Source organism: Xenopus laevis, chromosome 4S (genome assembly GCF_017654675.1).
Source record: "Xenopus laevis strain J_2021 chromosome 4S, Xenopus_laevis_v10.1, whole genome shotgun sequence".
NCBI classification, from domain to species: Eukaryota; Metazoa; Chordata; class Amphibia; order Anura; family Pipidae; genus Xenopus; species Xenopus laevis.
Window position 1 is genome coordinate 113,836,054 of NC_054378.1, and position 17,135 is coordinate 113,853,188.

The 17,135-nt window shown below is 39.2% G+C and overlaps 2 protein-coding genes across 7 annotated transcripts in view; one reads left to right on the forward strand and one right to left on the reverse strand.

The window, feature by feature from the left end:
• Nucleotides 1-13,974, reverse strand: part of tpra1.S (transmembrane protein, adipocyte asscociated 1 S homeolog) — a 32,217-nt gene extending 18,243 nt beyond the window's left edge. The window contains exons 1-5 of one of the 5 annotated variants that reach the window (XM_041561731.1): nt 13,706-13,974; nt 8,837-8,891; nt 7,150-7,326; nt 5,018-5,150; nt 2,958-3,044 (exon numbers count right to left, since the gene is read on the reverse strand). In XM_041561731.1, the coding sequence (XP_041417665.1) occupies nt 2,958-3,044; nt 5,018-5,150; nt 7,150-7,319 (390 nt within the window). In that variant the 5' untranslated portion in view covers nt 7,320-7,326; nt 8,837-8,891; nt 13,706-13,974. Of the gene's footprint in view, nt 1-2,957; nt 3,045-5,017; nt 5,151-7,149; nt 7,425-8,836; nt 8,892-10,961; nt 11,033-13,705 lie in introns of all 5 variants that reach the window. The other 4 variants (XM_041561730.1, XM_041561732.1, XM_041561728.1 and 1 more) reach the window with 4 other exon arrangements.
• A 2,348-nt stretch (nt 13,975-16,322) lies between these two features.
• Nucleotides 16,323-17,135, forward strand: part of mcm2.S (minichromosome maintenance complex component 2 S homeolog) — a 17,962-nt gene continuing 17,149 nt past the window's right edge. For both annotated transcript variants that reach the window (XM_018261393.2, XM_018261394.2), the window contains exon 1: nt 16,323-16,466. In XM_018261393.2, coding sequence (XP_018116882.1) covers nt 16,461-16,466 — 6 coding nt within the window. In that variant the 5' untranslated portion in view covers nt 16,323-16,460. The remainder of the gene's footprint in view (nt 16,467-17,135) is intronic.

Here is a 17,135-nt window from a genome sequence, read left to right on the forward strand (position 1 = left end):
TTCCTTGCTTGAAAGAGGTTGGTTTATATGTATCACAACCATAAACTGTCCGGCTCTGCTGTGGGTGGTAATACTGGGGTACACTGACTTGATCAGTATGCAAATACATATCATTCCCCCCCCCCATTCCCCCTCTTTTTTTTGACCGCAAGACCATGGTCAGACTGGGCCAGCAGGGAAAAAAAATCTGTTGGACCCAGACCCAAACCCCACCTGCAATATTGTTGTTCCCTCAATTGTAGTCCCATTGAGCCTTTCACACCCCCATCCAATGCTGCCCAAGACATCTCTAGATCTGCTGTACCTAACCCCATACTATTGGTTTTAATTATTTTGTGATTTGGTAGATATTGCTATTTAAAAATGATAACCAGTGTGCACCTCTCTAATGAAATCTAAAAATAGAATTCTGATGCTATGGGTTATAGATTCAAAAAGAATTCTAATTGCCTAAACTTCAATTCCAAATGGAAGATCTTCTCTCAAAACCTAGACTCTATAGAAAGAGACAAAATCAACAATATCCTCCGTTCTTCCATGAAATCATAGTACCTATATAATCTAGTCTTGATAGCGTTTATATAAAAATGTACCCTATGTAATTCTACAATTCACCGTTATTTGTCAAACATTGTACAACTTTTTATAGTGTTTTCTGTAATGCTTATTATTTCTTTTGATTGTTAACATTTCTTTTTGATTATCATCTTGTGTTTCATGTAAAATCTTAATAAAAACATATTATATATATATATATATATATATATATATATATATATATATATATATATATATATATATAATGTTTTTATTAAGATTTTACACATTTCTTTAGAAATAATGATCTGGGATTGCCCAGGATAGCCCTTTGGGATGTCTCTGGCTACAACTATCTACATACACAAGGATATATTTTCTCAAAAGCTAATGAACACATTTATAAAACCCCAAAATATACTTGCCACATCACCAACCATTTGCATCTATGTGGGTTACATAAATATTGTCAGAAGAAAAAAAACTAGTCTAACAAGTTCCTATTATTTTTAGAACCAGTAAATCGGGTTACTTATATTTATGAACGCATCTCAGAATGTGCCAGTAAGAGGAAACAACATTATCAAAGAGTGAAGTTAGAGATCACCACAGTTCCCTAGTGTGAAATTCTGCCACTCTCCATTCATTTCTATGGGATTTTTAAAAGTGTATTTATCAATGGATGAAAGTGAAAGTTCATCCTTTAATAAATACGTCTTTCAAAATTCCATAGAAATGAATGGGGAGAGGTGGAATTTTACTCTAGAGGATTGTGGTGATCTCTAACTTCACTCTTTGATAAATATACCCCAATGTTTAAAGGTCTATATTTGACTGCAATAAGTTCTAAATGTAAGGGACAGATTGAAAAAAATATAAGATTAGAGCAACACAATAAAGCTCACCCACTTTCTATTCAATCCTATGGGAATTTTAGAATCATATTTATCAATGGGGGAAAAAGCTTGATTTCACCATCTGATCAAAACAATTTGAAAAATCCCATAATAATGAATAGAAATTGAGTGAGTTTTTCTGTTGTGAGCTCTAACCTTACTTTTTTTTTTTTCATCAATATTTTTTATTACTTTTCAAACAAATGCAATATACTGTATGCAAAAGAAGAGTTTGACAGGTTATCAAAGGCAATACAGACAATTGGAAATGAATATAAGCAAGTTACCAGTTCACATTAATACAATTTACAAAGTCAACAGTAAATGTGCAAAATAAAATCGTTACAAATTATCATGGCTAACCTAACATTTTGATAAACATGCCCATAAGTGTTTTGCAACCCTAGGCACACATGATTGGATACAGCCCTGCTAGTAGATCAGTCTATGGGTATCTTAGAAACTGGATTGCACATGTGCAGAGATGTTGGAGTAGATATTCTGCAAGGCTACTTGGATAAACTATCTGGGTCTTCTGTGTGGAGTTGAAAACTTCCAAATTATGAAAATATGTCCTGCACAGTGCAGTATACAGACCTATTGAACAGCAAAACAATACAACAGTGAATAGGCAAACAACAGGGTAGGGCAGAAAGGACTTTTTGCCTGCGATGACCATCCAGAATGCACCCACCTATTGTTAAATTATATCTCCCTGCATCCAACCATCAACCAAGGCTGTTGGGGGGGGGGAAGTGGGAGTTGTAGTTCAGGAATGCTGTAGGGTGACAAGTGCATATCTTTCCTAAACAATGGATTGGCAATTAAAGGAATAGTAAGACCAAAAATTGAAAGTGTTTTAAAGTAATGTACCAACATTTAGTGGAACCCTCCCAGAAGTGTAGAGGCAGTTACAGCACCAAGGGAGGAACAACTTCATAATAATCCTCTTGGTTTGGGAATGAGATATTGGGCAGGTATCCGGATATTCAAATGTAGTGTTGCTCTGCACTGGTACAACTGGTGTATTTGCTTCAGAAACACAACTATAGTTTATATAAACAAGCTGCTGTGTAGCCATGGGGGCAGCCATTCAAGCACAGGATACACAGTAGATAACAGATAAGTACTACAATAGTTTATATAAACAAGCTGCTGTGTAGCCACGGGAGCAGCCATTCAAGCACAGGATACACAGTAGATAACAGATAAGCACTGGTGTATACAATAAGAACGTATCTGTTATCTACTGTGTATCCTGTGTTTGAATGGCTGTCCCAATGGCTACACAGCAGCTTGTTTATATAAACTATAGTAGTGTTTCTGAAGCAAACACACCAGTTGTACCAGTGCAACACAACACTAAATTATATTGTCATTGCTTTAAAACTCTTTCATTTTTTGATGTTACTGTTCCTTAAAAGACACACATTTAATCAGGGTGCAAAAATCAGGAAGTGCCAGAGACAGAAGCAAATAATAAATATAACCATCATCCCCGACACGGGCTGCTTTGTATCTCACCTTATCAGTGACTGTGGCTGCACTGGAAGAACTGACAGTCATGGAAACAATGGCCCGTGTGATTCCCACCACAGCTACCACAAATACCTAGAAGGGAGAAAATAAATTCCTCAATTCAAAGTGGAAGTGTACACCGAGCCCAGTGATGTAGTAACACTACAGGTGGCAAAGTCAGAAATTGTCAGCTCATGGTTCACATCTCTATAATGCTAAGACTACACTGAGGCAAATTACATTTCTTAAAGTGTCTGGGCAGCACTTACCTGCCCCATCAACTGCTGAAGCTGAATCAGTCATGCTGGAAAAAGTTGTTCTCCAATTCTTGTGTAAAGACTGCTCCCTGAACAACTAATCATTCAATGTGAAAGTATGTCATACACTAGGAACCATATCTTTGCATTCTATTGTTTTGAACAGTCACAAATAGAGACATTTTCCTTAAAGGGGAACAATCGCAAAATTTAATACAATCTTCATACTGAAATAAGACAATTTTTCTAAATATAATCAATTAAAAGTTCTGTACGGTTTCTGAAAAAACCAAGTTACTTTTCACTATCCTCCCCTCAGAATCAGTTTTTTTGGTGCTCTCTTCATGCAGTCGAGAGTCTGAGAGTCGAGACTCTGATTTTGATAGTTGGGTCTAACGCAACTTTTGGGGGCTCTTTTTCCTAGAAGATGTATTAGAGCTCACTCTTTCAAAATAACCAGAAATCCTGTCTCTCTACATACAAAGTTTGTGCTGAAGTCAGTTACTTTATTTGTGCTGGAAATTAGTTATTTAAGTGTAAAATATGAATGCACATTAAAAGTTACCTATAGGTCATGCTGAGAGATTTGTGTTTGTAAGTAATTGTTAGTTGCCTACTTGACTGTCCCATCTCAGCCTGTCAGTTAAAGTTTCTAATGCTAACAGACTCCTGCTGCACAAATATGGCAGCCTCCTCATAGACGAACACATGGAGTCAGACAGGTACTGTAAAAGCATTGGGCAAATACTTTATGCCAAAATTATATGATGCATACAAAGTAAATTTTATGGTAAATGTAAAAAAAAAAGGTTACATTTCTGGTGTCAGTATCTCTTTAAATATCTGCTAGTAAAGGGAGCCCCTAAAGGCCCACATACACAGGCCGATAAAAGCTGGTGACAGACCAAGTCGGTGTAAAGCCCCCCGACAGGCTTTCCCAACTGATATCTGGCCAAAAGTCGAGCAGATGCTGATCGGGCAGGTTAGAAAATCCCATCGGATCGTGGTCGCATCTTTACGTTGATGCGGTCCTGCGCTCCAACCGCCCTTTTGGCCTCCATTCTGATCCGATTGTTGGGCCCAAGGGCCCACGATTGGATCAGCCCGAAATTGCCCACTTTAATGTGGGCATATCGGGGAAGAGATCCGCTTGTTTGGTGACAGTATATCTCCCTGTGTATGACCACCTTAAAAGATATATTAGATCTGTCAATCACAATCTGACATGTAGTCCTGCATGAAGAGAGAAGGAATACAGATTGCTGAAGGAGTACCCTAATAATCAGAAATCGTACAGAACTTTTAATCATATTAAAAAAAAAAATACTATTTTAGTAGGATGAAGAGTTGATTCAATTTTTTGCAACAGTTAATAAAATATGGACCGTGCGTCTCTCTTACAACATTTATGGCTTGAAAGGTTTACTGATATATCATATCGGTGGCACAGAACATGCATTCATATTATAGCCAGCAATAAACTCAAACATCAGAGCAATCTGTCACAGTACCCAAGGATCTCCTAGTCGGCCCCAGCCCAGTATAACTCTCATCAGCTGTTCATTAGCAGTGCTCAGCCCAACACTACACTTGAAACTTATGATAGGACAAGCCAATAGCAAAAGCCCAACATGGATGATCTATGCATCGGGCGCAAAAGATTTTAGTACCTGTTGCACACCATAAAGATTTACTTCCAGACCTGGAGCAGACAGGGTGATGTTACAACTGATAAGGTAGGAAGGTGCACATAGAAACTTCCTCTTTGCTAAGCCGTTTGTTGTGACACAGAACAGAAGTGAGACTCACCAGTATGTAGAAGGTAGTAAAAATGGGACTGGAAGTTACACGGATTTTGGCCCTTGCTGATGGAAGTTTCCAAAGCAGAAACACAAAGAAGAGAACATTGGGGATTAGCAGCATGAGATCCCAGTATCTGACCCTGTAAAAGGAAGGAAAACATTCCACATGAAAAACAAAAATGTAAAGTTGTTTTAAAACTACTATATTACATTTGTGCTCTTGTATGCAATGTGTGCTCTCTGTAGTTGTTCCATTGCCCAGGTAACAAATGCCAGGTGTCCATTAATTTTTCAGTTTACTTCTATAACCTTGAGTTCTTCTTCGCTGTTATATCTGTGGAAATCAGTAAAATCAACTGGACTTGTGTTTTTTCTTGAAGACTTTCACCAGTCATCCAACTGGCTTTCTAAATTCAGAATGACTTGTAAATTAGATCTTTTGGGAATATATCCTGTAGAATGTTGCTCCAATCAGCATAATCTGTTTATCATAATCAGCACGGATCTCATGAAGTTAGGTGTTAATTGTACACGTATTAGCAAGATTGGAGCTTTGAGGTGTTATTAAACCTTCCAGGAAGAGGTGCCAATGACAAAGCCAGTTGGATGACTGGTGAAACATCTTCAAGAAAAAACACAGCAAATCCAGTTGATTGGACTTATTTCCACAGATTTACTAGAGTCTACACAAACATATTCTTCCCTGTTGATAATTTCCTGCTTCAAGAAACATTTAGAAAACTGAAGGAACACGGTTCCAAATTCCAGATTTTTTTTTGTGTTTGAAAGCCATGGACATATTTATAGTTTGATCTTGCCATTAGCACTGATGGTGTTACCAGCCTTTAGAAGATATTCGAATATCCGGATACCTGCCCAACATCTCATTCCCAAACCAAGAGGATTATTATGAAGTTATTCCTCCCTTGGTGTTGTAGCTGCCTCTACACTTCTGGGAGGGTTCCACTAAATGTTGGTACATTGTTGGTGGTTCCTGGGACTATTCAATTGCAAAATTATTAGTAAGATTGGGCTGATGTTCAGGATCAGGCCTGGCTTACAGTCTGCAGTTCCAATTCATCCCAAATGTGCTAATTTGGTTTGAGGTCAGGCCTCTGTGCAGGCTTTCCTAGTTATTCTACTACAATTTTAGTAAACCCATTCTGTAGGGACTCTGCTTTGTGAAAATGACAGGGGCCTGTGGGTGAGGATGGCAAAGGGTCTGAGGGACAGATATTATGCCACTGACATTCACCTCTCTTCAAGATCCATTGTTCGACGGAGTTGCCAAACTACAGTCCTTGTTTCTTCATTGCTAATTAAAGCTAACCTCCATGACGCTGAAAGGCGTATTAATCAAAGGATGAACTTTCACTTTCACCCATTGATAAATACTCGTTTAAAAATCCTACAGAAATGAATGGAGAGTGGCGGAATTTCACTCTTTGATAAATATACCTCATTGACTTCCTCTGCTATGCTGGTTGTTTGATTACACATATTGTAAAGGTGTCAACCTGTGTGTTTCTTCCCGTATTGTTGAAAACATTAGCTCTATACAGTTTCCCATTTTAAAGGAATTGTTCAGTGTAAAATAGTGTAAATAGATAGGATTTGCTAAATAAATAATGTTTCTAATATAGTTAGTTAGCCATAAATGTAATGTATAAAGGCTGGAGTGACTGGATGTGTAACATAATAACCAGAACACTACTTTCTTCTTTGCAGCTCTCTTGGTTTCCACTGATTGGTTACCACGCAGTAACCAATCAGTGACTTGAGGAGGGGCCACATGGGTCATAACTGTTGCTTTTGAATCTGAGCTGAACGCTAAGGATCAATTGCAAACTCACTCAACAGTTATGTCCCAAGTGGCCCCCCTTCAAGTCATTGGAGTTAGAGCGCTGAAAATCAGAAAGTAGTGTTCTGTTCTGTTAGACATCCAGTCACTCCTTTATACATTACATTTCTGGCTAACTAACTATATTAGAAAAAAAAATTATTTTGCACATACTATCTATTTACCCAGTTTTTATTTTTACACCTAAATGATCTTTAAGGACAGATTACTAGTGAGTTACCAATAATGGACAGCACATCTGTGCCGAGCAAATACATCTGAGTGACGGAGGTTCATACCTGGAATTCCCAATGTCTTCAAAAAGAATGACCAGGCAGACATGGGGCATGGTGATGTTAGTGCTGTTGAAAATGATACTGGAGGTTGGCTGCATGCTAGTCACAAGGGATGTAGAGTTGGGAGTAGGGGTGACGATTAGGCCAGAGCTGCTGTTGGTGTCTGCGGACATCCTGAGCCTGATATGAGAAGGTGAGAAAGCAGTCAGAACACAACAGGGCACAGAACTTCACTTCCTCTTGAGGAACAAGGTTTGTGTGTGCGGCTAACAATCCTGCTAAACAAAAGAGATAAGTGCTTTTATTACGGACATCCTGATGATAAATTGCATGTATTTGCCTTTGGAAATAGGGAAGGTAGATTAAACAGAAATATCTGGGCACATCAGAACAACCTCGTACACATATGAAATGATGCACAGAATCAGTAACATATACCACAAACAGCAACTCTCAAATGACAGCTAAATTACATTTCAGGATATCTGAATCACACTGACAAATAGCAAATTGCAAAGTTCTTTATCAACAACGATGTAAAGCAAGGATGTCAGACTTGCAGGTCTGCAGTTTGCCACATCTACTGCCGCTATTGCTCTCTAGCCTGAATTAGAGTGGTCTATGGTGAGATTAAAGGGCATGTAAAGGCAAAAAAATAAAATCCCATTTTTACTTTCTTCAATGAAAAAGAAACCTATCTCCAATATACTTTAATTTAAAAATGTGTATTGTTTTTATAAGAAACCTGACTGTATGCAGTGAAATTCTCCCTTCATTTACTGCTGTGGATAGGAATTGTCAGATGGTCCCTAACTGCTTGGCAGGGAAACAATCATACTTATGAACAGCAGGGGGAGCCCCCGCCTTACTTCCCAGCCATGCAGAACTCAAGCAGCTTTGTTTATGATGATCCCTAAACTGCCCAGACCACACTGAGCATGTGCACAGTCTTAGTCTTGAAAAGATGTATAACAAAGTAACAAGATGGTGACCCCCTGTAGCCAACTTTGAAAGCATAAATTATTTGTTTGATTAGGCTTGTGGTGCAGTAAGTTCATGTTTATGTTTAATATACAAAATACAGCATTTCTAGCCTTATTCTATTTTAGACTTTACATGCCCTTTAAAGGGCACCTGTTGGGTAAAAATGTTATCCCCAACCAAAGGTTCAGGCTAATAGAGCCCGCATTCCGGTTGGGGATAACAGTAGTTTTTTTTTTTTTTTATAAATGCTCCGCCAGCGTTACGCTTCCCACACCGGGAGGGAGCTCCCGGTGCGAGCAGCCATGTCTGGTCACTCACAATAGACATTTCTATTAGGTATACAGCTTTTATTATTATTTGGGAGAAATATACAAAATAATGTTTATTGCTACAGATATGGGAACTTTTATCAAGAATGCTCAGAACCTGGAGTTTTGCCTTAATGTATCTTTCGATAATTTGGATCTTTATACTTTAAGTCTACTTTAAATTCAATAAAACTTGAATTCAACCCAATAGGATTGTTTTGCCTCCAATAAGGGTTAAGTATTGTACATCTTAGTTTGGATCAAGTACAAGGTACTGTTTTATTATTACAGAGGAAAAAGGAAACTGTTTTCAAAAACTTGAATTATTTGGATAAAATTAAGTCTATTGGAAATGGTCTTTCCACTTTTCTTAGCTTTCTGAATAACCAATCCCATACCTGTATAATCATAAGTTATATGCACCTAGAAATGTTTGTTTCAGGACAAAGTCCCCTGTAAAACAAAAAGGCAAAACAGTTAACAAAAAATGGTACCTACATGTACCTGAACACTAAGGGGTTGTTTAGTAAAATCCGATTTTTTTCTGATTCATTAATAATAAAAAAAATCAGACCTAACCAGAATCCAAAATTTATCCTTATTTAGTATCAAAAAGACAAAGAAAAATCGGATTGACTTTGTCGGATTGTCACACGAGAACCACGACTTTTACAGATTGTCACGTAAAATATCCAAATTTTCAAATGTGACGCTCGAAAACTTAGAATTTTTAGTGAAATCGGCAGAAAAGCCAGAAACGTTCAGATTATCATAGGAAACCCAGCACAGACAATAATATCTTCAAATTGCAAGTATTTTGGATTCTAACATTTTGCAGCCTCGGGGTATAATACATCTTGAAAAAAATTGTTTTTTTCCACTAAAATTCAGATTTTATAGTAAAAGAAAAAAAAAAATCACATTTTGAGAGTTTTTAGCATTCAGACTTTAATAAATAACCCCCAAATCATACATAAAAAAACCCAGAAGGCTAGTTGCAAATTGTAACAGCAGAATTGTTCAAATATTACTAAATATACATTTTAAGATAAACTGCCCCTTTAATCATTATTATTTTTACATAATTACAGTAATATTCCATTGATGTGCACTCTATTCTGTTAAATACCGCCAAATGGTGAACTTCATTCCAGGAATTGTGTCAAGCTACTGTAAAAGCCGTGATGTAAGGGGAGCTGAAACCCAAACACTTCATACGGCACAAGTATGACAAGTGGGAGGACTTGAGCAACAGTGAAGAGACTACAGGGCTAGAAGTCAGAAACACAAGACAGGAAAGGTCAGAGGAGATAAACAACAATGATACTGAGAAGGAGAAAAAGCATGGAAGAATGGGAAAGTAACATGAGGGACAATCAAGAGGCTATCGGCACGGGGACATATTGACTGGCAATGTTGTTCGAGGGAAATAGAGGCAGTCAAAGTGCCTGTTACTGCTCCGATTGTATCAAACTGGGTGTGTGTTTTCCATTAAATAACATAGAAATTTGTGACAGGTTGACAGTAATGTTTTGTCCAATGCACTTCCTGCTGGATGGAATATTGTCTTGTGTTCCATTAGCCTTAAAGGGGTTTTTTACCTTCCAAACACTTTTTTCAGTTCAGTTGTTTTCAGATTGTTCACAATAAAAAATAAGTTTTCAATTGCTTTCCATCTTTTATTTCTTACCATTTTCCCTAAAGTTTAATAATCATGTCTCTAGTGTTGCAGTCTGGCAGCTCAGTGATCCAGGAGCATCTGAACTAGTGATGTGCGAGCCGGCCCGATACCAGCTGGTTGGTCAGGTTCGGGCCAACCTCGCACCCCCCCCCCCTTTTCGGGTGGTGGGCAGGTCTGGGTCAAGCTATTCCTCCTGCTCTTCCCACCCGCCACCTTCAACTGCCGGCTTCTGACTTCCGGCTTCATAGCTGCGTGCCTATTCGCCCCTCCCTTTTGTGACGTCATCGGCGGGACGGCACGGGTCTTTAAATGGAAGCCGGAAGTCGGGGCTCGGGCGGGCGTGGGTGGAGCTAGGGCGGGTGCAGATCGGGAAAGACCCGGACCTGCATATCACTAATCTGAACTCTAAAAATTTGCTACATTTAGTTGATACATTTCTCAGCAGAATCTGTGGAATATTAGCAACTATTGTATCAATTCTAACAGCTGCCTGTAATGAAACCCAGGGATTCTGCTCAGCAGGGACAAAGATAAGAAATGTATCAACTAAATGTATCAATTCAGAACAGTTACAGATTTGAAGACCCTGAATGAGACAAGATAAAAAACAAAAAGGCAAAGGCACACAGGAAAGTATTATGGAAATAACCAATGAAAGAAACATGTAGTAAAAATATTTGGAAGAAAATATGATACTAGGAAAGATGTATAAGGACCACTAAATCCTAGAAGTATATATAGCAGTAGAATGGGATATCAGATGTGACAGTTGTGGAACTGGAAGAAAAGGGCAGTATATTCCTTTTTCAATATTGGTAATAATAAACTTGTGCTGAACATACTTTTTCTGTTTCAGTTATGAAGTTTGTATGGTTTTTCTTATTTCTTGCACAATACAGAGCAAAATCTGAAACTAAAAAAAAAAAAAAAATCACATTCTACTTCCTGATCCCTATGAGCATAAAAAAAACCAGCAGTCCACTGAGAAGCCTCTGTATAATTAGCTTCACCATATCGCATAGTCTAACAGGCTGCAGCTGGGGGAAATGAGAGGATTTTGTCCTGTTTTGAGCATGAAATAACAACTGTACATATTTCCTATATTAAAAAAATAGGCAAAACTGAAGTGGAGTCGTATTCATTGAACTGACGTTGGCAAAGAGGGTACAGTGCCCTCCCCCCAGCAAGACCAGAAGCTTTTATAAATAATGATCGCTTTTAAAAAAAAAGTGTGCCATCATTTTTAGAAAACATGATATTTGTAACTGAAAATGGTAAATAATGTTTCTATCAAGGCTTCAGAGAGAAAGTGACTGGGTGGGGCTTTGTTTATCTAACAGAAAATGCATGGCTGCACACCACAGAGGTGATAAACATGCTGCAATAGAAACCAGAGTTTCTACTTCTCTTTTTCCCCAAAGAAAAAGGTATATATATGTACATAAATAGTATAAAGTAAAAGTCAAATTAATCATATTTGTTTTTGGTGTCACCTGTCCTCTAAAAGGAACCCTCCCTTCTAGTGATGTGCGGGCCAGACCAATACCTGCAGGTCCACCTTGCTGCACCTAAGGGTTTTGGGCGGGTTTCACTCTTCCCCCACCCACGACCTTACACTGCCGCCTTCTGACTTCATAGGTGCGCACCTGCCCTGACACTTTTTTGACATAATTGGTGGGGTGGTGCGGGTCTATAAATGGAGGGTGGAAGCCGGGGTTGGGCAGGTGTGGGTTGAGTTTTTCTCATCCCGCACATCACTACTACCTTCTTAAAATGTGGTGTAAAGATACCAGAAGTCCTCCTGCACATGATAAAAGAAAAGGAAAATTACCAAGGCAGTCTATTGCCAATAGATTAACCACAATAGTGCAAGCTATAAAACTATATTTATTCTCTAGAATTTATTCTACCTGAGTCAACAGCTCTAGAAGCTCTCTCTGTTAGATTAGGATAACAGCTGCCATATAAGCTTGGTGTGACATCACTTCCTGCCTCTAGCAATAGGCTCAGATTACAGCAGGGAGTGGGAGAAAGTAGCAAACTGAGCATGCTCAAGCCTGTGCCCTGGATATTTAAAGGCGAACTAAAGCTTAACTAAAGAAGAACTAAAGAAGTAGCTAGAAATGTTGTACATTATGTTTTGTGCTTCTGTACCAGCTCAAGGCAACCACAGCCCTTTAGCAGTAAAGATGTGTGTCTCCAAAGATGCCCCAGTAGCTCCCCATCTTCTTTTCTGCTGATTCACTGCACATGCTCTGTGCTGTTGTCACTTACTGAGCTTAGGGACCCACTCACAATATACAGTACACATAGAATATAAATGTCACAATATAAGGCTGATTAGTAATTAATACAGATAATTACTACATGGCAGCACAGAAACCAGTGCAATTAGCATCAGAATTTAATAATCAGCCCTGTAGCATCAGCTTATATTACAGACCAACCTCATTTTCTGCTGGATAATTAGTGACGACCACTAAGCTTAGCTTCTCAACAGCTGCTCAGAGCCCACTGAGCATGTGAGTGTCACAGACACTTTCCAAGATGGTGACCCCCTGTGACAAGTTTGAAGTCCTGGATCATTGCTGCTATTGACAAGCTGAAACTTTAGGCTGGTGCAATAAGTTCAGTATATAAAATATGACATTTTTAGCCACATTCATTTTTAGGGTTTAGTTCTCCTTTAAATGTGGTGTGCTGAGTGGAGTATCTTAGCAACAGGTGGGGATCAGCCTAGATACCCCTAGTTTAGAAGCACAATAAGGGTCCGATCAGGGTGTTTACAGTATATATATATATATATATATATATATATATATATATATATATATATATATATATATATAATAAACAAAAGAGAGACAGCACTTATATTTCTACATTTTTTCACGGAAAGTCCCTGGAGTGCTGTCTCTCTTTTGTTTATTATGCATTTCCATGACCGGCACCTGGGCATTCGATTTGGATGAATGGTGCACCAGCTTGGAGTATATATATATATATATATATATATATATATATATATATATATATATATATATATATATATATATAAAAAGAGAGGAATGTGCCAGGCTGCCGTTATCAAGTCCTGCAATGAGGAAATGTCCCCGTGTATTTGTCACTATGTCATTCACTGGCTCCTATTCCCTGGTAAATTACTTGGGCCCCCAGCTGTCGGTGAACTACAACTCCCAGCAGGTCTTAACTCAGTTTACTGATTCTGGAGAGTCGGGTTATGAAATGATATAAACAAGAGAATAAGGTGTGTGTAACAGATGTGAGAGCACAGGGATAGGGGACTGTCATAAGAGAGAAATGAAAGTGGACAAGGAGAGCAGTCGCAGCAGACAACCGACCGGCCCCCAAAACTAGGGGAATAAATAAGAAACTGTCTGTGAGGATAGACGGTGAGAGTGAGTGAAAGTTGGGTCAAACCAAATGACATGGGGGTGAGTAAAAGAAGACGGGGAACAGCTATCACCGTAAAGCCTTATACTTCATCCTCACCACTGGCCTCAAAAATAATTAAGCCGACCCGCAGCTCTGACACTACACACTCTCCACAGAGTAACAGCAATACCTGCAGCCAGTGCCCTCTCCGTCTTCGCTTTCTCTTGCAGTCCGCCTCTGAGCCGCTTATCGATGTCTCCGCTCTCGACTCGATTCCTGCGGCGAGCCGAGTAACTGATCCGTACGCTTCCGCAATGAGAGGCGCTGTGACTGACAGGCAGAGTAATAGAGAGCTGCGGCTTCCACTATCCCCCCCTCCCCTCATTTCTGAGATTTCTGGTTCTTAGTCGACCGCTGAACGTTTTAGAGAAGTGCTCCTGGCCGTAGTCTTTTTTTTTGGGGGGGGGGGGGGTAGTTGAAGCAGATACATCCCAACATTTTGAAAACAGAAAGGACAGATGTTTGACCACGCCCACTTTATGACCACAGCCTCTAATTACCGGGTCCAATGTACAAAAATGTGGCAGGTTATGAAAGTTTGAGCACATTTCTGTGTTTTTTAGGTGTTATTACAGTTTTGCCAATGGAAGTGAATTGCCCTTTAAAGGAAAACGATACCCCCAAAATGAGCACTTAAAGTGATACTGTCATCAGAAAACATGTTTTTTTTCAAAATGAATCAGTTAATAGTGCTGCTCCAGCAGAATTCTGCACTGAAATCCATTTTTCAAAAGAACAAACAGATTTTTTTTATATTCAATTTTGAAATCTGACATGGGGCTAGACATTTTGTCAATTTCCCAGCTGCCCCAAGTCATGCGTTTTGAAACATGTTTTCTGATGACAGTATCCCTTTAAGCAACAGATTTACATAATATTACGTGGCATATTAAAGAATCTTATCAAACTGCGCTTTTACGTCTCCTGTCTTGAGCCACCATTTTGTGATGGTCTCTGTGCTGCCTCAGAGATCACCTGACCAGAAATACTGCAGCTCTAACTGTAACAGGAAGAAGTGTGGAAGCAAAAGACAGAACTCTGTCTGTGAATTGGCTCATGTGACCTAACATGTATGGTTTGTTTGGTTTGTTTGTGTGCACCGTGAATTCAAGGATCCCAGGGGCGGCCCTTATATTTTAAAATGGCAATTTTCTATTTAGGATTACCCAATGGAACATACTACTAGAAAAGTATATTGTTATGAAAATTATTTATTTACATGAAGCAGGGTTTTACATGAGCTGTTTTATGCATTATCGTTTTATAGAGTCCTACATTGTTCAGGGGGTATAGTTTTCCTTTAATTCAAACTTTCCCTAAAAGAGCAGCCTATCTTCAATTGTTACAATTGTTTCTTTGCTTATATTAAATTGTTACAAAAGTATCTAAGTATCTATTCTGGGCTATCTGCCTGCCAAAAGCCAATTAAGTTTTAGAAGCTTTGTATCTTTTTCTGGCTGTTCAGTGCAGGAGATCAAAGAGAAAGTCGGACGTTTAAGTAGCAATCGGGGACTGTTGGTTGTGCTGTCAAATGGGGACCCATTCAGGGAGCTTAGTCATGGGCTCTGATGACAATCACAGGATATGAGCATTTATACAGAAAACAACCAATCAAAAAATGTATGGAAAAAACAGAACAAAAATTCCTTAGAGAGAATACTTGTGCCTGCAGTTTAGGAGAGAAATGCTTTCTGGCAGGCTGCTGTTTTTCCTTCTCAATGTAACTAAATGTGTCTCAGTGGGACATGGGTTTTTACTATTGAGTGTTGTTCTTAGATCTATTATCTTGTGTTAGAGAGCTGCTATCTGGTTACCTTCCCATTGTTCTTTTGTTTGGCTGGGGGGGAGGAAATGGAGGGGGTGATATCACTCCAACTTGCAGTACAGCAGTAAAGAGTGATATTTATCAGAGCACAAGTCACATGACTTGGGGCAGCTGGGAAATTGACAATATGTCTAGTGTAGTCCAATGTCAGATTTCAAAATTGAATATACAAAAATCTGTTTGCTCTTTTGAGAAATGGATTTCAGTGCAGAATTCTGCTGGAGCAGCACTATTAACTGATTCATTTTGAAAAAAATTTTTTTTCCCATGACAGCATTTTTATTTTTTTACAGAAAACATGTCGCTGCCCTTTTAGGCGACCTGGTAACTTCACATTGACATGTAGCATACCTTCCAACATTTTTTCGCACGTGTTGCAATTTTTTGACCACGCCCCGTTCTGTGGCCACACCCCCTAATTACCTAGTTCATTTTACAAAATTTGGCAGGTTATGAAAGTTTGAAAAGAATTCTCCTTATCTAAACTGTTTTTTTTTTGTCTCAAAATTGTTACAAAGTATCTTATTTGCGCCTGTTCTGTGCTCTCTGCTAAAAGCCAATTAAGTTAGAAACTTTGTTTCTTTTTCTGGCTGTTCAGTACAGAGAAAAGAGGGACTTTCCAGTACAAATGAGGGACTGCGGGTTCAGCTGTCAAAAGAGGGACTTTCCAGCTGAAAAAGGGACAGTTGGGAGGTATATAGGGGAGGAGTGCATCTACCGAACACACATCAGCCCTTTATTTACATCTCCTTGAGCAGAAGAGCCCTGATGACGGGCCAGCTACTTCCGCCAGCAAAATTAATAACTATCACACATGCACCAATTGGGCGCTAGTGGGCGTGCCTGTGTGATCCAGGTTAAAGGCCACCGCCCATTTCCTGACGTAAACAGCAGTTCCTCCAATAGCAAAGCAAATCCGCTTTCTTGTCTTTATATAATAATACGATTAGGGCGGCGCTTCTGCGCTACTGCATCATTTTTTTCGCGGGTTTAGTCGATCACGTGGGCCTTTCGCGCCAAATCTAGTTGCGGTGTTACATAGTGAGGAGAGAGCAGCAGCATGGCGGTGAGTGGGATGTCGGGTTTTATTGAATTTGTTGGCGTGTGGTGTTGTGAGACAGGGCTTGTTTAACGTTCTACTCGGGAGCCCTGTTCCCTGGAATCGACTGTTTCTTATTGTAGTCAGTGAGTGTGGGGGATAGTTTAGTCAGTGTTGGTCACATGAGCTTGCCATTAACACATAAGCCAGGGATATTCTGTTCAATCATATAAATTGTGAATTTATTATAAATCACTTTGCATTTCCATCTCCTGTAATAAATCACGTTTAACTTTTCCTATGTGACAGTGCCTTTTATTCTAAGCTACTCTTCTGCTTTCAACCAATTATTTGCCTCCTTCTTTCCAGCTTTCACATAGTGGTCACTGACCCCATCTAAAAAACAAAACAAATGCTCTGTAAGGGTAAGGGCACACCTGGAGATTTAGTCACCCAGTGTCTAATTGCCTCTTCTTTGGGGCGACTAATCTCCCCGAACTGCTTCCGCCTGCTAGAATGAAAAAACCGCCTGCGACAATAACGCGCAACGCTTTGTTTTCCGAAGTCGCCTCACGAGGAAGTCAACTAAATCTCCCCGAGTCTCCAGGTGTTACATTACCCTTACACTTCAAATCTATTGTTATTACTACTTTTTATGACTTCTCTTTCTATTCAGGCCTCTCCTATTCTTATTCA